This window comes from Hesperophylax consimilis, chromosome 5, assembly GCF_061612785.1.
Source record: "Hesperophylax consimilis isolate HC1 chromosome 5, BYU_Hcon_1.0, whole genome shotgun sequence".
NCBI lineage: Eukaryota > Metazoa > Arthropoda > Insecta > Trichoptera > Limnephilidae > Hesperophylax > Hesperophylax consimilis.
Genome location: NC_142840.1, coordinates 26,141,371 through 26,165,819, shown reverse-complemented (window position 1 = coordinate 26,165,819; position 24,449 = coordinate 26,141,371). Strand labels below are relative to the sequence as shown.

The 24,449-nt window shown below is 32.6% G+C and overlaps 1 protein-coding gene across 1 annotated transcript in view; it reads right to left on the bottom strand.

Annotated features, from left to right (window-relative positions):
- Nucleotides 1-2,360: 2,360 nt before the first annotated feature.
- The window catches only part of ZnT77C (Zinc transporter 77C), a 38,754-nt gene continuing 16,665 nt past the window's right edge, over nt 2,361-24,449 (bottom strand). Inside the window, exons 2-8 of the mRNA XM_089632081.1 lie at nt 12,625-12,705; nt 8,185-8,446; nt 6,591-6,779; nt 5,394-5,519; nt 4,993-5,171; nt 3,611-3,841; nt 2,361-2,719 (exon numbers count right to left, since the gene is read on the bottom strand). Of these exons, the coding sequence (XP_089488207.1) occupies nt 2,654-2,719; nt 3,611-3,841; nt 4,993-5,171; nt 5,394-5,519; nt 6,591-6,779; nt 8,185-8,446; nt 12,625-12,705 (1,134 nt within the window). The 3' untranslated portion in view covers nt 2,361-2,653. The remainder of the gene's footprint in view (nt 2,720-3,610; nt 3,842-4,992; nt 5,172-5,393; nt 5,520-6,590; nt 6,780-8,184; nt 8,447-12,624; nt 12,706-24,449) is intronic.

The window sequence follows — 24,449 nt, the reverse complement described above, 5'->3', positions numbered from 1 at the left end:
GGGGTGACAGGTTACTCACCGAGAATTGTAAATCGTGGAGGGAAGTAAATGCCATTCTTTTCACTTATACAAAATCATTTTAAGATATTTTTCATTTATTATTGAAGCGAAACTTCTTTACGCACGTTATGCAATTTCGAGGACTGGAGTAAAACCAACTCATGACCGTCATGAAAAACCGTGATCATTTCGCTATAGGAGCCTAGCCAATATTATATACCTACTTTAGGTCACTCTCCAAACTCAGCTTCGCGGTCTAGAGGCAGAGCGCCCGATTGTCGTAGTGAAGAACCGAGGTTCGATCCCCGCTTTAACTAATTTTTTTTTTCTTTTTGTTTTTTTTTTAATAATAATTTTTTTAAAAGTGATAAAATGCTCTCGTGCTGCGACTTTTAGATATTTTGACTATATGATATTTTGGTCGAATACGTAATAACCGCGGTCTAGAGGCAGAGCGTTCGACACTCGTTATGCAGGACCCGGGTTCGAATCCCATATTTTTATAACTTTTCATTTTTTTTATCAACGATTTGTAATAATGTAGTAAAAAATTAGATAAATTTGTTAATTTAAATTTAATTTACTTTACGGTACCTATATGATATTTTGGTCGAAATATAGCTTACAAATCGAGCCGGTAGAGTCGCTCGGTATTTTGATTAATTATTTTTATTTTGAATCATTAAAATTATTAATCAAGGCCGATAACGCCGCGTTGCGCGAAATATCTCTCCTCGCGGTCTAGAGGCAGAGCGTTCGACACTCGTTACTCGACGTGGGTTCGAATCATATTTTTATAACTTTTAATTTTTTTTTATCATATGCTACTTATAAATATGTCAATAGACAGAAAAAAAGAGAGAATGAAATGAAAAGAGAGAGAGAAGAATAATAAAAGTTTCACTTCCGTCGTGCGTAGGCTTGCCACACACTGTATTTTTTTTTGTTTATAAAGAAATAATTTAAGTACGCATTTTATGTTTTATTGGAAGTCTGATGTTCTAATTTATTTGAAGTAATATAATAATATTATGTATGGTAGGATAAAGGATGATGAGAAAAACACTAGACACTTTCAATTTCAGAAAGTAGCTCACATTCCTTTTGAGTATGAAGACTGCTGCTGTAGATCTTTCACACTGTTAGAAATCAGCACTGCGTCATCAGCATACATCAGGTAACATACTTACTGATAATGCGCTGAATTCCCTCTCGATTGAATAACGACGGTGATATTGTGCGGCATTTTGTGATGTCAAACCACACTGAAAAACTAAAACTAACTAAACCAATTTAACAAAATATGTTCTTGTTCTCTTAGGTTGGGGTTTTAAAAAAGAAAAACCTATTTTATTATTAATTATACTATCAACATCACAGTTGGGTGCCATACTAAAGGTGTAAAACATTAATTTTCAATTGAAAAAAATAGCTATTAAATTGCACTGTTTATAACCCCTAACAACTGAAATAGTTGTTTCTTATTGTAATTGAGTTCAATCAATGTGTTGTTTAAAAAAAACTGCATACTAAGAATGGTATTCTTAGTTAAAATTTTACCATATGTAATTATTATTTTATTATATTATTTCTATGATTTTGAACCCAAAGATAGTTAATATTACTTTGTAATCTGCCATTGGCACTAGAGTAGTTAGATATCAAGTCAGTCATTATTCCTGTGCAATGTCAAAAAATTACTATAATAATAGTTAATTAAAATATCTCAATGTTGTGTTGTGCCTTTGTGTTCCTCGAGATCGTCTGGACATAGGTTTCCAAGTGATTAACAGCTAAGAAAAAGTGGATTGGGCCGTAAAAATACATAAATATAAACTTTAAAAAAATTCTATTATTTGCAGTAAACATTTTGTTTTCTTGGACTCTATGATGCCTCTGGAATCTGTTATAATCGTAAGCACAGTCTAATTTGAGCAAATACATTGATACAAATAAGCCCTATTTCAAAACTCGCGTTAACCTTACTCTACAACATTTTGGCTCTTTGAAAATCGACTGAAAATTGTTATTTTTGTCGTAAGCCACCAAAAAAACAGCAAAGCTTGTTTTCATCTTATCTCTTAAAAGTGTGTGTAGATACATGCGTTCATAGGAAAATCTAATACAAAAAAATTCTGCGATTGCATGAAAAACCATCAATATATAATATATAATCGTCATTTGTAAAACATTTGTTTCTACAAACAACGCTTGTTGTTCTTTATGAAAAAATTTTTGGTTGTATGTTTTTTTTTCTCTGGAATTGAGGTTATTAGACTTGCACTATTGCACTGATAAATTAATAATGGTTCCACCTCTCGGGGAGTGGAAATAAAATATGTCAACTTTGGTATATTATTCAAATATTTTATTAAACCTCGACATTCTTTATACGTTAAATCTTACCAGTCTTATAAATACAATAATAATAGAATAAAACATAATACATTTTATACACAAACATCACAGCACGAGTATTGACAAGGCGAGGCTTACTTAACATGTATTATTTGTACATTTTTGTATATTTCCTAAAGACAGTATAATAATACTGAATGTATCACTAGAGTTTAATAAATGTAAGCTTTGTAACAAGACAAATACAGCCATTGGAATTGTCATAATTTGGGCACTCTTCACATAAAATAGATCATCAATGGTGGTGATGATCACAGCATTCAACAGGTTTTTCTGCTTTTGGTTCTTTCTCAGTTTGTTCCTGAAACAAAAGATATATATATTTTTGATTAATCAATTGGTGTACCTACTTAAAGCCAATTTAAGATCCTACCGGCTGCGCCAATGTTATATTATTGATTAGAGTGTAGGAATTATAATGATTACTCTGTAGGTTCACATTTTAACTGATTTGTCAAATAAGCGATGCAATGAAAATGGATGTTAACGAGGGTAGGGTATATACTAATCCCACAGTTGTTGATATTTTTGTCTGTTGATAAAATATTTTGTTTTAAGGCCCCGTAGTAAGCGTTCAAAGATGATTTGAAAATGAGATATGTAAATACAAATGTCAGAGGGAGCGCGCTTATATTAAAAAACGATAATAATTAAGTGAAAATGGTGAAAATATTTAATAAAACGTGACTTGTTTTAAATAGAGCATAATTCTCTCGTCAAATGCTTTAGTTGTATTTAAAGATAAACTGTGAATTTTTTCATGCCTATAACATATTAAATAACAAAACAAAATGGGTTTTTAATAATTTTTGGAGCTTACTTAGCGATTTTTTTCTATCGAGTGACGGTAGAAATTGGATATGCGGGGGTTTAACAAGTGGCATACTATGTTGTGATGGCTGGCGAACACGCCTCTAAACGATGTTGTGAAAGGCGGAATAACTTATGAATTAGGCAATTCAAATTTAAAAATTCAGGCAAAGAAAGCAAATGGTAATGAAAATGAATGTTCATTTAATAATGGTTTGAAACTAGGAATAAAGTTATTATTGCTGATGCATAGAATTGGGTCAGCATTTTGATTGGTTTATTGAAAAGTCTGGAACATTCGGGTTACATTTCAAATAGCCTAACAAACAATATTATGTCAATGTTAGTTGGAGCAGTCGAATTTTTTTTCAAAGAAACTCACCTTTCCGTCAGATGTGATGATCTCTACTGGTCCATCGGTTGATATGGAATCAGGTTTCACACAACAATGTTTCTTAATGCATCCTTTGCCTTTGCACATCATAAAGCATACATTTTCCTCCGTGTTTAATAGAGTAGGATTCGCAGATGTAAATTCTGGTTGAATGGTAACATGTGTAATTCCTTGCTCCAAGAGAAACTCGGTAACATCATCGCATTGCTTAGCATAATCCTGGAACAAGATAAATTATTATAGACAATCCTGCTTCATAATAATAATATTAAATAATGATTTTTTTTATAAAATTTTTATATTTACTTATACAGGGTGTATGGGGGTAACGTGCACTAACTTCGGGGGTGATTCTATATGATTTTAAAAGTAAAAAAGATAAATAACTTAGTTTTTAGGTAATAAAGTAGAATTGTTTACCCAGGAAAATAAATATTCTTCTATGGAGAAATATTTTTGTATGGGAAAATAAACATTGGAATTTCTAAAAAGTAATTTATCTTTTTTACTTCTACCATTATGTAGAATCGCCTCGCGAAGTTAGCGCACTTTTCTCCCGAAGTTAGCGCACTTTACCCGAAGTTAGTGCACTTTACCCCCGGACACTCCGTATATGAAGAGTCAAGTTCATTCATAACGAGAATTATGGTGTTGATAAATTAGTCAGCAAGATGTAAAAAGTGAATTAAAATTTACAAAACGGTAATAATTAATCTTAACTTGACTGAGCAGAAAAACACTGTAAACAGAGCCATTATAAAACTGACTGAATGTGTTTTAGAAGTAGAAAATTGTTTTGTAAAATACAACAAATATTGGGGTTTCATCAAAGATATTGGCATTATGACCAATATTGATTGGATGGTAGCCGAGTGAACCAAAGCGTTAGGTTCCCGCCCAGTACTTACGGGTTCAACTCTGTTAGTTAAGTCATCCATTATTGCAAAAGCAATACTTTCCCTTTATAAAGATGGAAGTAGGAGAAATTCAAATATTGTTAGGTTATTTGTAATCCGGGAGTGTTGTATTTTAGTTACAAACTGTCATTTCTCAATTATGGCGCAGCACTGGCTTGATCACTTGACAAAAATCAAATAAAATCAGTCAGGCCCAGGCTAGTCTAGTCCAACCATAGTCTAACTAACGAATACGAAGACACCGCTATCGTTTATTTCGTTCAAACACATATTTTTTAAATTTCTATCTTTGTCATACATGAACAATGTTTGAATTAAGAATTTACTGGAAACAAAAGAGTGTTTTTTTACTTGTCACATGTTATCTTAATCTAGTGAGACAATAATAAGTCTAGATGCATTGTAACATCATTGGATACGATATTAATACTTAGAATTATGTAAAGTGCTTACCAGTGGATTCACAAAGACAATGTGAATTGTAGAAAACACCTTTGAGGTGGTTAGTTGCCACACGTGAAAATCATGGATATTAACAATATCAGGGAAGGCCTCCAAGAGTTCTTTATTCAAGGTTTCGATATTCATTGTATTAGGTATTGTCTGAAGCAGGATGAGTCCAGATTCTTTCACTAAAGAGAAGAAAAATGCATGTTATTAAAAAGCTATCAATCAATAAGTCTTTGGCATTACCAATGAGGTATATACATTACAAGCACGCAGGAGAATACATTTAAGTGGCAGTCTGACAGTAGGTACCTAATTAGAAATAATAATATTATGCACTGCAGTGAAGATATGTATTTATGTATATCTTAACATGTAATTAATGTGAGATGGCACGGAATACTTACTGTACGGGTATGTTAAGCACAGCAGCACTATTGCAGAAATAATGGCCAAGGCTGGATCTATGTATTTGGCATATTGAACGTCAATAGTATATACAATAATGGCGCAGAGCATTACAAAAAGACAACCTAGAACAAAAAAATAAACATTAATTAAAAACAATCACATTTCAAATGATGCATACAGATATTATAATAATTTTTTTATATATTGTGATAATATTTTTTTAATGACATCTCTGTCAGTGGCGGTGAAATAAGATTAAAAAAGTAATTATGTAGTTATTAAGACTACATTGATTATAATACAGGGTGTCTGTGGGTAAAGTGCACTAACTTCGGGAGGTGATTCTACATGATGGTAGAAGTAAAAAATAAAAATATTTTTTTTCAAAATTCCAACTTTTTTTTTCATACTAAAATATTTTTCCATAGAATTCAACTTTTTTACCTAAAAAATAAATTAAAAGTTATTTATCTTTTTTACTTCTAAAATCATGTAGAATCACCCCCGAAGTTAGTGCACTTTACCCCTGGACATCCTGTATTTATTGCTTAGAAGATTTTATAGTTATACAGCGTTTTCTTTTCATACTTTTCACTTTGCTGAAACTTACAAATTATTGTAGCATATGTAATGAAGTTTTAGTGATCTGTGTTATAATGTTGTTTTAGTTTCTATTTTATCTTTATATGAGTAGGTTTTTTGTCCAGCAATTTACAAATTCAAGTATTTATGGTTTATCCGACATTCAGTAATAATTATTATACGAAAATTAACTTTGAAATATTTCATTAAAATTTCCAATCAATCAAATTTTTTTCTGATACATTTATGTTTTTGTGCAATGTATATTAATGGTCACTAGGTTCTGAGGTTAGTATAGTGTTATACATTTTTATTTGATTTTTTTACTTTATCAGTTTTACATAACTGTATACTTTAAAATCTTTCATATAATTTCGAGGGCTCATTACATTCATCTATGTAAAAGCAAAGTTGGGCGAAAAATCAATAGAAATCTAAATTACTTGTAAAAAAATTTTTAAAATTTTTTTTATGATTGTTTTTTTTTTTCCTTTATTCGTAAAATAAATTTGTATACAGTTTTTTTACATGCCTTTCGACTACCACACTAGACAAATGTCCGTATTATGGTAGTCGAAAAATTTGAACGATTGAACAAGTAATTTACTGACTTATGATATCCCTCATGGCCTCCAGGAGCCCCTGTCTCTGTCGGGGCTGCGGGGGCGGCTGTGCTGACCTCCTGGTCCGGGAGAGTCTCCGCTGCCCTTGTCGGACTGACGCCGCAGTCACCACACTCTCGAGTACCACATCTCCGCTGGCCGTCACGTGGAGGAAACTTCCTTGGTGGTATGTGTAACCTGAAGACGAGAGGAAAGAAAACGTATATCAAATGAGATATTATTTAATTTTTCGAAGAAAATTTTTTCTGAAAGCTTTTCACTTTGTGATGTCATTATTTATTATATTAAAACACAAATAACTTTGTTTACATCACTTTAATATATATACTCCCTACATGTTTCATGAACAATGTTCACCTCATCAGGAGTAAGTATATACTAAAGTCAAAAATTAAATATAGATTATAATTGAACAGTGGAAGAAGTGGGGAGGGGTAAGATTCCCAATTCCCAATTCTGTAAAACTCCGCCCACTCTTACCCTCTCCACTTCTTCCACTGTTCAATTGTAATCTATATTTAATTTTTGACTTTAGTATATACTTACTCCTGATGAGGTGAACATTGTTCATGAAACATGTAGAGTAGAGGTTATATATATATATTAAAGTGATGTAAACAAAGATATTATTTACACACAAGTGTAAGATTTTCAAATCCAAACAAGTGATAAAGTACCTATCAATGATATGCATATTTTACCAGGCGATTATTTTTATTCTAGATTTGAAATGTGCTTTGAAGAAACAAAATTTATCAGTTTTCGTCTTTGCAAGTTAAGGTACATCATACAGGTAACAAACAACTGGTAATAATTTATTATAAAAGGTATAATAATAAAAAAATAGGGTAAATATTCGGAATCGCTGGACAAGGGTTATATGAAATATTTATATATAAAACCTTCTGATTTACCTTAATTTACTATAAAAGGAATCTGACACCTAACCTAACCTATATCCTAATAATAATCCAACCTAACCTATAATAATCGAACCTAACCTACAATATTCTAACCTAACCTATAATAATCCAACCTAACCTATATCCTAATAATAATCATACCTAACCTATAATAATCCAACCTTACCTATAATATCCAATCTATCCTAACCTAAATCCTAATAATAAACCAACCTAACCTAAAATTATCCAACCTAATCTATAATAACATCACCTTTTTTTAATTTTTCTATTTTATAAAACATACCTAAATATCTTTATTTTATTTTTCGAGTTTGGCTAAAATAGTACCTACCTAGTATTTGCACATGGTAAAAAATATAGCCACTCGTATCAGGAATACAAACAAAAGAAAATTTTATCAACAGAAACCATTCCAGCTGTCATCCCATACAACGAGAGTGAATTTTCGATTTACGTAATTAAAAATTAAAATGCTAAAATTAAAAATATCCCAAATGCAGTCAGATTCCTTTTATAGTAAATTAAGGTAAATCAGAAGGTTTTATATATAAATATTTCATATAACCCTTGTCCAGCGATTCCGAATAATTACCAAAAATAGAATATAACTTGTATTACTGAAATCCAAAAATTACAACACTTCAATTTAAACATACCGCCAATCAGAAGATAGCAGAACCCATTGAGTAGCAGGCCGATAGCCCCAATAATCAGCACCACCAAGGGGTTGTGCATGGCGTCCATGTGGCTGATGTGCACCATGGTCTGCAGCGCCTCCAGCACTACGGAGAAGCAGAGGGAGAAGAAGAACACGCAGACCACGAGCATCATCACCACCTCTATGCGGGTCCAACCGAAGGTGTTGTGCAATCTCTTCTCATCGTCACTGTTGTTCAGGGCGAGGTCATTTTTGTTGGGCTGCAAAAAATAAGGATTAATAATTTTTTTGATACAGGCATAATGTTGATGAATCCATTGAACTCATCCCTCTTTCTCATGAATTAAAAAGTGAATACCACGCAAGAGTCCCAACTGCTCCCTACTAACTGGAGCCAGATTGCAATGCCAATATGGGGTTATGTTGTGAGGTTGACGGGAGTGGTAAGAGGAAGGAAATGGGTAAGAGAAAGGTGGGAAAGAATCTGACTATTCAGATCTAAACACGAAACATGGCTAAAGCCATTTCGAGTAACATTTTGATTCTATACGGTGGTCTTTCACTAGGGTGAATACGGAGAGTAGGTATCTTCCACTGTGGAAAACGCCGCAAATATACTTCTTGTATTATTCTAAATAAAGAACTACTGAGAATGACGTACTTCGCATTCTATCGATCCATAATCCAATATGGTATAATAGGATGGGGGGGCGCCTATAAAACTCACACACAATCTCTTTACATTGCGCAAAAACTAATAATTAAAATAATATTAAAGAAATCATTTTTATATTCATCTGAACTCATTTTCAAAGAATTTAAAGTCAGGAAATTAAATACTCTTTTCCTGTATCACGCAACCTTACAAGTTTACAAAGATGATATCCCAAACAAAACCGTACCATTCAAAAACACAGCAAATCTCAGGCAAAAATACATGTTACCAATTCCAATTTGTAAAAAAACTTTGGGTCAGCAAAACTACAAATACTTAGGAACAAATTTTTTCAATAAATTGCCAGAAAATATAAGATCACTAAATGATAGTTTCAAAGAATTCAAAACACAATTAAAAAAAACATACTGAAAACCTAAACTAAATAAAAAAATCTTAAATAAATAAAGGAAAAAAAAAAAAATTAAAAAATAAAATCAATCTAAGAAACTAAACAAATAATAATACCTCATCCCATACACACAAGCAATTTCTTATTATGGGAGAACATTGGAAAATAATAAATATCAATCATATCATAATATCTTTTATCTTATTACTAGTGAAATATATATACATATATATATATGTATATCACACATTGTAACAATTTTTCTTGAATAAATATTTGTATTTACAAAAAAAAATATATATATATATTATTTTGGAACAAAAATTTCTCTCCCTAAACACGAGTTATTCTCAATTAGAGAGGTATTAATTGACAACATCAAACATATATTATATATTTACCCTCAAGCAGATCATTTAAAATAACATACTGTTGTACACCACTATTGGACAGTTGGTATATATACTTTGTTATAACTTAATGTTAACCCTTTGTCTGCTTTGCACTTACTGTTATCACTCTGTTAATAAAAATATAATAATAATTGTGAAATAACACAAACTAATTAAATTAAATGTTTTTTGCGCTACCCGAAAAACGGAGATTGTTCGTATAGTGCGTGCGTGTACCCCTTCAAGCAACATCACAAACCCCTGGGAGACGTCTACCACTAATTGGGAACCACTGCACTAGGTCACAACAGATCTAGGTGGTTTTGCTCAACTGTGGAGGCCGTCATAACGCGTGTAAGTAAAAATAAGTGACAAATGAGCTCTCAAGGGCGGCAACGTAGTATTACATGTATTTATTATAATAAATTATGTAGAACACATTTCAACCTGTTGGTAAGTCATTATTTATTATTTCCTTATTTTTCTTTAAAATATTGGTGGGCCCTTTTGCTGTGTATCATGTAATAGTCACACTGCCCGGATCTAGTGGGACTATGACTAATAGAACCTTAGAGAATGTTGTGTTTAAAGTAAATGCAAGAAGTTGGAAAGAATCTAACTATACAACATAAATATCTATATCTAGACCTAGACCTAAATATAGCTATACACACTATACACATTTTTAGCCATGTTTCAATCTGATTTATTTTCTCTCTCATTGGCAACACTAAGAGTAAACAAAAAATTAAAAACTTTATAGCCTGTTTAGAAACCTCCCCAATTTTAACTCGATACATTTCGGAATAGAGACCATTATTATTATTATTAATATTATTATACAATGAATGAGAACCCCTTAATACAAAGCAATAAAATATAAACTCAATTGACTCAGTCAAAATATAATTTACGACTGCTTTTACTGTCGATAATATTGTTTTACTTACATAAAATTGAAAAATATAAAGAAAATATACATTAAACAGGTATTAAATTTATTTATTATTATCTTAATATATAAAAATCACGTGTCGCTGTGTTCGTACACGCTAATCTCTGAAACCGCCCAAACGATTTCAATCAAATTTTGGATGAATGTGTATGGTTGGTTTCAGTTCAGTTCCAGGACAGTTTACACCCGCTGTTTTCATAAAAAAAAAAATTTTTTTTTTTCAACCTTATTTTTTTTTCTTCAGATTTCTCATAAAAAATAAATACAACCACAAATTTTAACTTCCTTACATAGAAAGCGGTCTGTGGTAGAACAACGTCGGCCCGTGCCCACTGATATATTATAAAATGAAATGCAAGGCTCTTCTCGACGACTCTTGGGGCTTTGTTTATTGTCATCTACGAAACGGATGGAACCAAGGTTCGTTGAAAATATAATATACTAGCTGCTCGACTTTTCTCTACTTTGAATAAATACAATATCCACGTATTATATATATAAACCTTCCGGGAGACATTCTCTAAATGATAGTGAAACCCCTAATAAACTCCGTTCTATAGTTTAGAAGATCTAAGCGCGCAAACAGACAGACGCGGATAGTGACATTGTTTTATACTATTTAGATATAAGGTTCGCTCATACAGGCACTTTTCAGACCTTAGTCCAGTTGTAGTCCGAAATGAACAATCTCTTTAACTTTTTTTTTTGCCAAATCTAAGTTAATTTCCTTGCACTTATGTTTGTACATACGATTCTAACTAGAGTCAATAAAATGTAGTTTTTTTCCAGTAACAATGTGGTATACTGTACCGAATGGTAGAAAAATTCTGGGACCCCCGCATTGTCTCTGTACTGTAGTTTTATACGGAGTTAAATTAAAGTCGGTTAGTCGATTAATAGTGCAGTTTTTTTAACAGTAACAATGTGGTATACTAAGGACGGGTTGTTTCAGAGAATTTGAACAATTTAATTTAAAAGTTATTCAAATTTAAAATTTCAAAGTTTATTTTCAGTTTCTGTGAAAGTTCTTTTCAAGTTCTGTTATTATTTCAGTTATGTCAAGTAACTGGCCTATAATGATTTAGTAAAAGTACTTGAATTGGACATTCAAAGAACCCGGAAATGAACGTTGAAATTTGATGAATTGTTCAAATTCTATGAAACAACCCATCCTTAGAAGCGAAAGAAAGAAAAAATCAGGGACGCCCGAGAAAAATACCTACGCCTCTTACGATGTTTGTAACTTACTATAAATTACGGTAAGTGCAACTATAAATTACAGTTTCGTTTACATTGTTGATTTTGCCATAAGTCGAGCTTGAGCGACTTACGGGAAAAAAACTTACTTATGTAAAGGCAGCCATATATTTACAGTATTTGTTGGTGGAATAAGGGTTACAACCTAGCATAAAAAATAAACGCGCTTGAGGAAAATCCTTCACAAGCGATACGCAAAATACGCGGCGATTTGTTTGAAAAAATCAAGAGATATAATTTTTTTTGTTCATGTTCCCCAGGAGTAACTCTGTTATTATTAGGGTTAAACTGACAACCTAAGAACCTATTTTAAGGTCATATTTTGGTTTAAATAAGAGAAAAATACCAAACTTAAAAAATTGAAAAAAACTTAAATTGTTCATCCGAATTACGTAAATGATTTCGATTCCCTTCAGTATCTTCTAATAATTTCAGTTGACCCCATCTTGATCATAAATAAACCACTCACATCTTGATTATCAATATCGGTTCCATTCATATATGTATAAACCGCTAACGTTACATTTAAACTGAAACGTCTGAACAAAATCTTGTTCAATTTTTGTCGTTCAATAAAAGTTGTTCATCTAAAATCGAACCGTCTGAACCGCCATTCCCGATCAACGCTCAACCCCATCTTGGGATCCATGAAGTTAATACACAGAAACAATAGAATATGCAACCTTTTTGCAGTGTTCAATGTTCCATAGCATAGGAATGTCAGGAATATTAATATTATTAATTCGAAAGTAGGTATAGGAACTTACTTCATTTTCAGTTTTTTCTTCAGTGCTTCTCTCAATTGCCTTGGTCTGGTATTTCGTCACTTGGGGCATTTGTGATTCATACTGAAAACAATAATAAAATTTTATAGTGATTTATGCTTTTTGGCCATGAAAATCTCAAAAAATAATAAAATTCTTATTACATGTAATACATAAGTTAAAAAAAATTACATCGATAGTACCTAACTGATTCATTCATACATCAATGCCTATATAAATTACTGTTCAGCCATAGACATATGAATATTAGTAGACCTGCCCTAAGTGATTAAAAGCGTATTATCCCCACTCCCCATACCGGTTCCATTGAGCCGGCTGGGCTCGCATATGGCCTCAAGTGAAATTTGAAAACGTGACGTCATCATTCTTGTGCGAACTATGGTCGAGGCATCATCGGTTCATTTTACGAAATAACACGGCAAAATGTTGACTTGTGATATGAAAACTTGTAAAAATAGATGTGAAAAAGAGAATAAACCCAATTGTCGTATTACATTCCATAAGTAAGCATTATTTTACTTTATTTTAAGCTTATTCACACCGTATTATATGGATCAGTTTTAGAAACATATACTATCACATCACAATGTAGCGATTCTCAAGTGTGCTCATCGTTGTTTACTGGGGTAAGTAAATTATGAGACATTTGTAAAAGTGTCTTAACTAAATACTCTGAAACTAACTACGACTCTGAAAATAGAAGCTGCCTTACTTTGCCGAATTTGGACTTCGCAAATTAGTTCATAACGCGGCGAGTAATTTGCGCTCCCATGTAGAAATGTCTATTCATTCAAAAGCAGATTTTACTTTTAAGAACTAAATGGTGATATTATAATGCGAGATGCCTATTTACTGTCAGATTGATTTATTGACGAATCACAGTCAGCCTTACTCCCTTCGTTCTTCAACAGTTGATTTTACCCCTCGCCATTATCTTCTCGTCTATTAATTCCTATGTCGAATATTTCGTTTAAGTATTTAGTTAAGACACTTTTATAAATGTTCATAATTTACTTCCCAGCAACCAACCAGCTTTGTGTTTCGCGTCCAGACGTTTCTCGATGTGATATTAACAACTGATTCATATTATACGATGTGAATATGCTTAAAATAAAGTAAAATAATGCTTATATATGGAATGTAATACGACAATTGGGTTTATTCTCTTTTTCACATCTATTTTTACAAGTTTTCATAGTACAAGTCAACATTTTGCCGTGTTATTTCGTAAAATGAACCGATGATGCCTCGACCATAGTTCGCACAAGAATGATGACGTCACGTTTTCAAATTTCACTTGAGGCCATACGCGAGCACAGCCGGCTCCAATGGAACCGGTATGGGGAGTGGGGATAATACGCTTTTAATCACTTAGGGCAGGTCTACTAATATTCATATGTCTATGAACTAGAGTAACAATGCGCGGGGACCAGATTAGGTAGTTTCCGGTCGTTCGGCGTTTAGAGCATCGGGATAAAATTGGATGAAAAAGTAGAACCAGTCTATTCTAAATATAATTTAAACATCAATATTATTCCTCCAAGGTTGAATGCTGGACAAATCACTTGAATCTTTTTTGTGATACAGTTCTGTTACTGAGGGCTCTGTTGTAACTCCCCTTTCTGTTACACTCGTATACCTAACTTTTTTATGCGAAGAATTTTCAACAGATCTATCAGCGGTAAGCCCGACACGTATTTTCTATCATGTTATACGGATGATACTTGATACTTTTAACTCTCGCATCTATTTCAATGGTTCATTAAGGAAAAAATGGTATAGAAACGCAACCTAACCTCATATTTAAACTATAAGTAATGTAAATTAAAATAACTATGTTTGCTGTCAAAATTTTAAAGAAAATTGTTTGGAAAGATTTTCAAGAATTGCAAAGACTTGGACATTACCAAAAACTTTATCAAAATGATTTATTATGTTCACAACAATATAAATTTGATGTTTTTTTTTAATTTTAGCCTCCCGACTCCCCACTCCCGTTATTTAATTATAGTAGCGTCGTTGGGGATAATATTTTTTTCGTCTTTATACATCAATAACAATATAGATCTGTCAAATATTTTAAAAATACAACCACACGTTTCGAATAAGTTTTATTTATTATAATAAAATAACGTTGGTACCTACTTTATCGCTTGTCTGATATGATAAGTAGCTCCGATAAGTACATAGTTCAATTTCAAAAAAAATCATAGAACTTGAGTTCACTTGACGTTACAATATATAACTTAAATAATGTTGTGTTAATACTCATCACGCGTTTCGCAGGAATATTTCTCATTACCCATGCACCAACAACCGAAATTAGTATAATAATAACTGTAAATATTTTACTAAATAATCTCATTACATAAATCGTCGATGTTGTAAAAATTAATTTTTTGATAATTCTTCTCTAAATTTAGATGAAATATTTTCTACGCAATTTTTTTAAACATTGTTACACATTTTCATCCCCCGGCGTATAGAAAAACATATTCTCTACTTAAAACATAATTTTGTGTTGTGATAAACAAAATAGAAATTATCTAAACTTTGCATCGAAAATGGCTGTTCCTCTTAATACGTTATCACATAACACGTTACGTATTTTTAACACATAATAGTGAAAGTTAACCCTTGGGGACATTTAATTTTCTACACGTTTTGTTAGTTTGGTCGTAATATTTTTCCCGCAACCTAAAAACCTTAAATTGTGGCAATTATTACTCGTTTACTTATGCATTTGGTATCTTATATTTTTGTTCACTACTAAGTGAGTGTGAGTTCCTAAGCTTTTGGGGTGACCACATAATAATTTTTTTAACCCTTCAGTACATTCATCATATTTTTTCAGTTTTTTGTACATTTCAAATGCGCTGTATACATTTTATTTTTTAATTTTCCGTTAAAACAAAAACTATTTAAGAAGCTAGATAAAATTATCTTCCCGGTTTTTGAATTTAAAATAAACATTACTATTTCTAAATAATAAAATTTTAATATCAAACCTTTTGAAGGTGTGTTGAATTGACATTTTGAGCAGTTATCGTGGAACCGATTGGAGTAAAAAATTAAGTAAAAATGTGGTTAGCGTTTTTGACAACATTTTTCTCGTTTGATATTAATATTTTATTATTTAGAAATAGTAATGTTTATTTTAAATGCATACACCCGAAAGATAATTCTATCTAGTTTTCTTTAACAGTATTTGTTTTTAGGGAAAATTAAAAAAATAAAGTTTCCCTGATAACTCCTCAAAATAACAATTCAACACACCTTTAAAGGCAGAGGCGGATTTGCCCTTAGGCCTATGTAGGCCCGGGCCTAGGGCGGCCAGATATTAGGGGCGGCCAATCGTGACAAAAAAGTCAGTAACTGTTCTGGAGAACGATCATTTTCTTGTTTACGACGTGTAAAAAAATATTTACGCACAACAATGGCGGAGCAAAGGCTGAACAATCTTGCTTTGCTTAACATAAAAGCAGATTTTCTAAGGAAATTGGATTGCGAATATCTAATTAATGATTTTGCTGCACTTAAGTGCAGACGAGAATTGTAACTGCCAGATTTTTGTTTTGAGTTCAGTTTTTTTTATGTTAGATAATGCTTTACGTAATTTTTTTTTACTAACGTTTTAATTTGTATTTTAAGTTTAGTTATTATTACTTTTAAGTTTAGTTATTATTATTAGTATACTTGTGCTCCTGATGAAGTGAACTTGGTTCATGAAACATGTTGAGATTTTGTATCGAAATAAAGTGATGTAAACAATGTTATTTGTGTTTTAATAAAAAAAAAATAAAAAAAAAATAAAAAAAATAAAAAATTAAAAAAATTAGTTATTATATTCGAATATGAACCTTAAGTTGATTTTTATTTAAAAGAGGTGCTGATTTCTTTTATTTGTTTGGAGACTTAATAATAACTTTTTATCCAGCCCGTATCTAGCAACCCCAATTGTAACTGTGAAACACTTATATATTATTGTATGAGAATAAACCTGAAACTAGTTAAATAAATTAAACCTAAAACTGTTTTAAATGTTTTATTAAAATCCTTGAAACCTTAGAAAGTATTACAAACTAGCAGCTATTATAGTTAACTAAATTTATAAATCGATTTAGATAAAAGTTGTCAATAAAGTAAATTCATTATGTAGTCTATATTCTATATCAGGGGTCTCCAAACAACGGCCCGCCAATGTCATCAATCCGGCCTGCGACAATCGACAATTATACAGTAATTGAACTAGCGAATTAAGCAAGCGTATTTTTTACATTAATTCCACACAGGAGGCTTTGAGGAAAATATTTTCCCTCACGACCTATGTCATCTTAGGTGATGCTGTGTGGAGGGTCTTTTTAAGGAAGGGAAGGATAGGAAGTTCTGAAAAGGAAAATGTATGAGGGGTGGGTAGGAATCTGGGGATTAGTGTGTCCAGGAGTGACATACGTATGAATACATCCCTCCAACTGCGGTGCAAGGCGATGGGTCAAGATAGTCCGGCTGGAAAGGTCAAAAGGCCTCCCTCACCCAGTCTCTCTCGATCCGGCCCGCCACGCAGCAGGTGGGCAGACGTATCCGCCGCCAAGACCTGGACAAATCTCACCCCATGAACCATGAATGATAATGGCAGGAAAATTAAAACGGTTTTGACCCTAGGAACTTACTGAAAAGTTTGGATACTCCTGGTCAATATGATGGGTACTGAGAAAGGGGCGGCTACATGGTCTGGGGCCTAGGGCGGCCAAGACTGCAAATCCGCCTCTGTTTAAAGGTGATATAAAGTCATTAAAAGTTAAATAAAAACTAGATTAAATAGTAATAAAAAATTAAATACATATGTAATCTAATTAACTTAGTTTTTGTTTCATCACTTTTCAAAACTTTATAACACTTTTTATAGGTGTGTTTAATTGTCATTTTGATGAGTTATCCGGTCACCGTCTACTTGTCCTAATTAGTAACCGCAACGGAAGATATATTGTAGATGCAAACAAAGTTTATTCTTTATTGACTCTTTGATCGACTGCGCAAAAAAGATTTTTAATCTGTGCAGATAAAATATACCCAACGTATTAGGTTCGTTGTTGCTTATTGCAAAAATAAGTGAGTTTGTTCCACTCAAAAGATAAATTTGATGAATAAATATAAATTAGATATTCATTGTAGATTGTTGATTGTTGCTATGTATTTCGGAGTAGTTTTCGACTGTTATTAGACCATTTTTAAGAGGACATTAATCCTTCATATCATATATTATATTTCAGGCCCCATTTCACACGGTAGGTAAAGGCCACTTCGTACATACTTACATGGCTTATCAAATATAATATGCACTCGAATCTTTATTACAAAATGATTACTTTTGGTTGTTTCAACAACCAATAGTTCAACTTTCAAGTTTAATACATTTCCTTATCAGAACTATATTAGGTACCTACTCAAATATACCAGAGGTAGCCAAGCGGGTAATAATGTAGTTATCAAAATTAGGCACAGGTAAGAATGGGTGACCATTTTAAATTTAATGAATTGGAACGTGACCACATCAAATAATAGCACCTGACCTACGTCACCTACGTGCAATAATAATATCATTGTGTGCTGTGTACAAAACATCATTTGTTTACACGTGTAGAAACTACGTTAATATTTTTTGATACCAAATTCTGCAACCTTCGTTTCAAAATCAAAGCGAACGTACTCCACATTATTTATTATTATTATTATTTGGCTACTTGAAATAAACTCCCACTCGAGCGATGGCCACCCAAATTTAGGTGGGTAGATGATTTTTATGATTTTTTTTTGATTTTTTAATTTTTTTAAAACCCTTAAATAAGGAATAAACGATGAAATCTAGATGGTTTCCATATTAGTATTTGGAGGTATGATATTAATTAAATCGAATGTGAGTGGTTAATATTTTAATTAAAAATTATCAACAATTAGTTTTAACCACTAGTATTGTTTAAAAGCAACCGACATGTTTTAAGCAATGCTCACTTCTTAGGGGTTTACTTCGAATTGAAACGGTTTTGGCCGTGTTTGGTGACCAGATCTGAATAGCCAGATACTTTCCCACATTCCTCTTCCCCATCTATTCTATTTATTACTAGCTGACGTGCAGAGATGTGCTTTATTTCAAATAAATCCATTTCAAATGGAAATGCAAAATGGGTATTTTCCATTTTAAATGGTTTTCTAAAAACCATTTTGCATTTCAAATGCTTTTCTCAATGCATTTTGCATAGCGAAAACCCTATCAAACTCCGTTGCATAGTTTAGAAGAACTAAGCGCAGTAACAGACGGATGCGGATAGTGACTTTGTTTTACACTATTTAGAGATTTTATTTTTTATCTCTAAGCTTGATCAGGAAACGGCCAGCAATCCCGTTTTTCGTTCATTATTATCTTGAATGTTCCAGGAGGTTCCCGAACGTTCCAGACTATTCCTGAACATTCATGTTCTGTAATGCTGTCGAATACTCTCGAATGTTCTGGACTGTTCCAGAAATTTCTAGAGGGCCCTTATATGTTCAAAAGCACGCCCTTCAGGTAAAAACGAAACCTTCTTCATGGTTAGGGGATAGAGGGCTACCACACCATATCCCTCCCTTGATCGTAACGATCGTAACACTTACTTATATGTTGATTAGGTACATAATAAACATTAGTAAGGTTTACACATATTTTCACTATGCCTGTCTAACTGGGGTATCGTGTGCTAGCTTACACTGTTTCGATAGGTTCATTTTTAGATAAGTTGGTATGTAGGTAAGTACCCATACAATTAATTGTAATGCACTCAGATGCCGCATCATTTCCGGATTTTTTTGCATTGTCCTCTTGTGTCAACAATATCCAATAAAATTTTCCTTTCCCGACACAATTTTATGCCTCCGAATAAAGTAAGTGTATCTATGACGAAAAACAATTGAGGAAGTGTTATTGTATTACTATCTCTATTTACGATTTGTGATTGCTTTTAAACTTAGATTAATATATGTATAACGAGCCCTGCCTCGGCAACCATCACATCACTCGGTCACCCCAAGTGGTTCGCTACGTTTGGTGACTTGGCTGTAGTGCCCTGGTTCACGGGGTGAGGTTTGTTCGGGTCTTAACGGCGGGTGCGTTGGATCGGGAGAGGCCGGTTGAGGTTTCTTTGACCGTCACTACTGGACACACTGGCCCCCAGATTAACCACCCTTCTCCAGCTGTATTTCTTACCAGAAATTCCTCCACACAGCATCCCCAAATATAACATAATTAGGCAAAAGATTAGAGTTTATGCATTTCTTTAAACCCGCGGTTTAAAATTCAAAGTATGTAGGTAGGTACTGGGGCGTCGCCAGCTTCCAAGCTAGGGGGAAGGCTATTTTTTATAGAGCTTACAGGGAAGGAACAAGGAAATAGTCAGAACATCCTCAAAGTTCTCCATCATTGCACAAGCAATATTTTCTTTAGGTTCTGTGTCCTCAATGTGTATCATTGGCACCTAGCCGTGGCCCCATCCGACTTTAGGGTCCCATGGAAAATTTGATGCATCATTGTCCGAATCCTATGTACCATTTTCAAAGCATCGCCATAAATAAATTTTGCCTTAGAAGGAACTTATTTCTTTCGTGCGTCGAGTTAATGTTAAAAAAATAAATAAAAATCGGTCCCCAACCCGAGGTTGGAAACCTAGGCCAGGGCCTCTTGGGCCTAGGCAGAAGTAGTTACGTTACTGGCAAATTAATTATAAAAAAATAACAGATATTGTGGTTTTGGCGCCAGCTGTTCACGCATTTTTTTCCCTTTGATTTTTTAAACACCAATTTGTCTATCTGCCTGCCGACGCGACGCCCATGCGTAGGTACCTACTAACAGTGCCAAGATACAAGCGTAAATGATACAAGCAAAGGGGAGGGGTGGTTAATGGCTAACGAATTATCATTAGGTTCTAATTTGAATAGCTCATGATATGATTTTGAAAAATAAAACAAAATAGTATTTAGAGAAACTTTTTTGGGTTTTACTGAGGATGAACGTTGCCGCAAATAACTGAGTTAAAATCCGATTCGGAAGGACCAACGTTTATTTTGTTTATTAACTGCTCTAATATCATCCAATTTCTGAGAAATTCGTATATGTTCATACAACCAAAGACAAATAGATGCTATCTTTAAACACTTATAAGAGCTCTGGCGTCCTGAAATTTTTAAAGTATGATTTTTTAAATTTAATAGGTATCTAAATAATAAAAAACACGACAATCCGTTTGTGTGAAAACAAAAACAACTCAAGGCAATAAAATTTTCTTTCGAATGGTGAGTTTTAGCATCGCTAAATTACAATAGTTTAATATTTCTTGGTCAACGTAACATTTTTCAGCCCAAAAAATCATTTCTAACGTGAGCAATGGGGCTTTCATCCATTCATCCATTAAATTGTGTCACAGATATCAATCGATTGATAATGATAAAAATGTTTTATCTTTGACGAAGCAGGGTAGTACCTAACTATTAGTATGATTAATAATTATTTTCTATGAATACTTTCAAGTTTTTTTATGCGGTTGGTGCAGTGCTAAAATAGATTTCACTTCAACAAAAAAATAATTTTTTAAAAAATAATGCTTCTAATTTTGGAAAAATCTGTTCTTAACAAAAAATGCCCACTACTATTGTGCACAGGTTTCTATTTTTATAATTCTGTAATTACCTATTATTACCAGCTCTGTATTGTTTCTGTTAAGATATGTTTATGTTACACCCATGTTATGTTTATGGTAGGTTTATGTTTATGATATGTTATGTTCATGTTATGTTATGATATGTTTATGTTATGTTCATGGTATGTTTGTGTTATGTTTATCTTTATGTTTTATAGTCACATTTGTTTACTCCCATATGCTGTGTTTGTTTATAAGATTGCCAATTTCATAATTCTGTTTAAAAAAACGCTCCTAATTTTAGAAAAATCTTTGGTTAAATAACGAAAAGCGCCCACTTATATTGTACACAGGTTCCTATTTTTAATAATTTTGTGATAATCTACTGTTACCAGCTCTGTACCGTTTATGTTAAGTATGTTATGTTATGTTTATGTTTATGTTTATGTTTATGTTTATGTTTATGTTTATGTTTATGTTATGTTATGTTATGTTATGTTATGTTATGTTATGTTATGTTATGTTATGTTATGTTATGTTATGTTATGTTATGTTATGTTATGTTATGTTATGTTATGTTATGTTATGTTATGTTATGTTATGTTATGTTATGTTATGTTATGTTATGTTATGTTATGTTATGTTATGTTATGTTATGTTATGTTATGTTATGTTATGTTATGTTATGTTATGTTATGTTATGTTATGTTATGTTATGTTATGTTATGTTATGCTATGTTATGTTATGTTATGTTATGTTTGGTTTATTTATGTTACGTTATGTTATGTCATCAATTTTATCCTGTAATTTGTTGTATTTATTAATAAGAATAATGTTGTAATGTATGGCCAAGATCACTCTTAATGGGTGAAAGCCAATATAAAGAATAAAAAATAAAAAAAATTGTAGATATTTTTTATAAACCAAAAAGAAATCTTTGAGTAGGTACCTTGAAACACACATCTATATAAATAAAAATGTTCGTTTGTTCAAAATCTCAAATCTCCGACAGTTCTTAACCGATTTATTTCAAAGTTTGTTCTCATTAGCGCCAGAGGTCTTTATAATGTGGTGAATGGTAGAAGTAGTCGGGGACGCTCGAGGAATACTTAACGCAATATCTTTGCACGTCGAATTATTGTCGGTGTAATGTATTTTTGAACAGCAACATTGGGCGTGTAGAGCGAATGAGCAAAGAAAAGGGTGTAAGGATGATATATGATGAAAATGCGAATGGTAGCAGAAGTCCGGGACGCCCGAGGAAGACATGGAACGATCAAGTGAATAAGATACTCGAGTCGGGCCATGTCAAGAGTCAGAATAATAGAAGAGTATGTATGAGAGGATGTATGAATGTGAATGAGGCAAGGAGTGTGTGCCAAGACCGAGTTGTTTGGCGGTCCGTCCTCTCTGCCTACCCCTGCTGGAAAACGGCGTGATGGTTAGTTAGTTAACATTGTGGTATGCAGAAGTGAATGGTGAAAGAAGTAGGCGACGCCAGATAAAGACATTAGCCACAGCGAAGCGTGGTAGGGTTTAGTTAGTTTAGAATAAAAATGTCATCGGATGCATTGATGTATCCGGATGTCAAAAATGGCAAATCAAATCTTTGCAGTCATATTGGAGAACTAATTTAGGGCTTAGGTTAGATAATATATTTCCTTATCGTTAATCCGGTTTCTCTAATCAAATGTTGTTTTAAATCGCGCATACGAAGCCATGCTCCTAGTTTTTATTATAATTACATTATAACAATGAAATGAATAAGATTAGGGCACATAATACATTATCTATAATTTATTATATGAATATATTGAAATATAAGTAATAAGTACCTACCTACTTATCTTTTGAAAGAGGTAAAAATGATGTTGATGAGATAGAAGAAAAATCATTATTTCTGTTCCCAGCAATATTTAATTATTATCTATACTGTAGTATGAACATTTTTCAGGTCTTTCCTTGGGAATTTTTTTATTTTATTTAAAGAATGACAAACATTCCCGGGTTACGAATAACCTAAAAATATTTTAAAATCTCCTGCTACCACCACAGTAAAAGGAAAATGTTGCTTGTGTCATGTTAGAGGACTTGATGACCAGTCGAGGAGTTGAACGCACGACGCCTGGGTGGGATCCAAATGCGATGCCAATTCAGCCACTGACCGGTATTTTAACCAGTGTTGCTAACTCAACTACTTCAAAATATGCTAGAGTGATGGGAAAAATATGCCAGAAATATGCTAAATTCCTTTAAAAAATGCCAAAAAAAAGCCAACATAAATTTAACTTAGTATTTGTTGAGAAATAGAGTGATGGGAATAATATGTCGGAAAAATGCTAAATTACTTTAAAAAATGTCAAAAAAAAGCTAACATAAATTTAATTTAGAAATAAAATCAGTGAAATAAAATATCAATATCTTCATCTTTGTCTTCTTATTCTTCATTAACAGCAGCTGATGTGGAAGGCTGAGAGACGGAGTCGTAACTTTCTTTGGTCCCAATGCAGCGTAGTACTTCGTCAGGAACAGTGTAAGAATAACAGCACTTTCCTGCTCTCCTTAGGCCAAATCTCACGTACAAAATGGCATTCAGGGTTCTCACCGCCAAACGATTTCGGAGTTTTGTTTTGACCAGACTCATTTGGCTAAATACACGTTCAATGTCCGCATTTGAATGCGGCAATGTTAAAATAGACATTGCAAACTGACATAAATCACCGAAGGGGTTATTATTAGCTGCATCTTTATATTGCATGACTTCATTCCAAAACTCTACAGTGGAAGTCAAGTATTCCCATTTAATGTGAACTATGTTTCTCCATTGAGACACCAGTTTTTCAATCGATATCATTTTTGTTAGTTAAAAAATTGGTTTTTATTATTTTCATGTTTCTGTAAAAATAAGCCAAATAAATATGCTATATGCTAAAAGCATAATAGTTATGCTAAACATGGAGTAATTATGCCAAATTTAGCATATAATATGCTAACTTGGCAACACTGATTTTAACTGCACTATACCTCTACATTTAACCATTTCAGACCTGAATAAAAACTGGCAGTGGTGGAACATATTTGATGCTTGATAACAAATGGTAGTAGTAGAATTTTTTTCTAATTTCTTTTCAAAGAAGATTAGG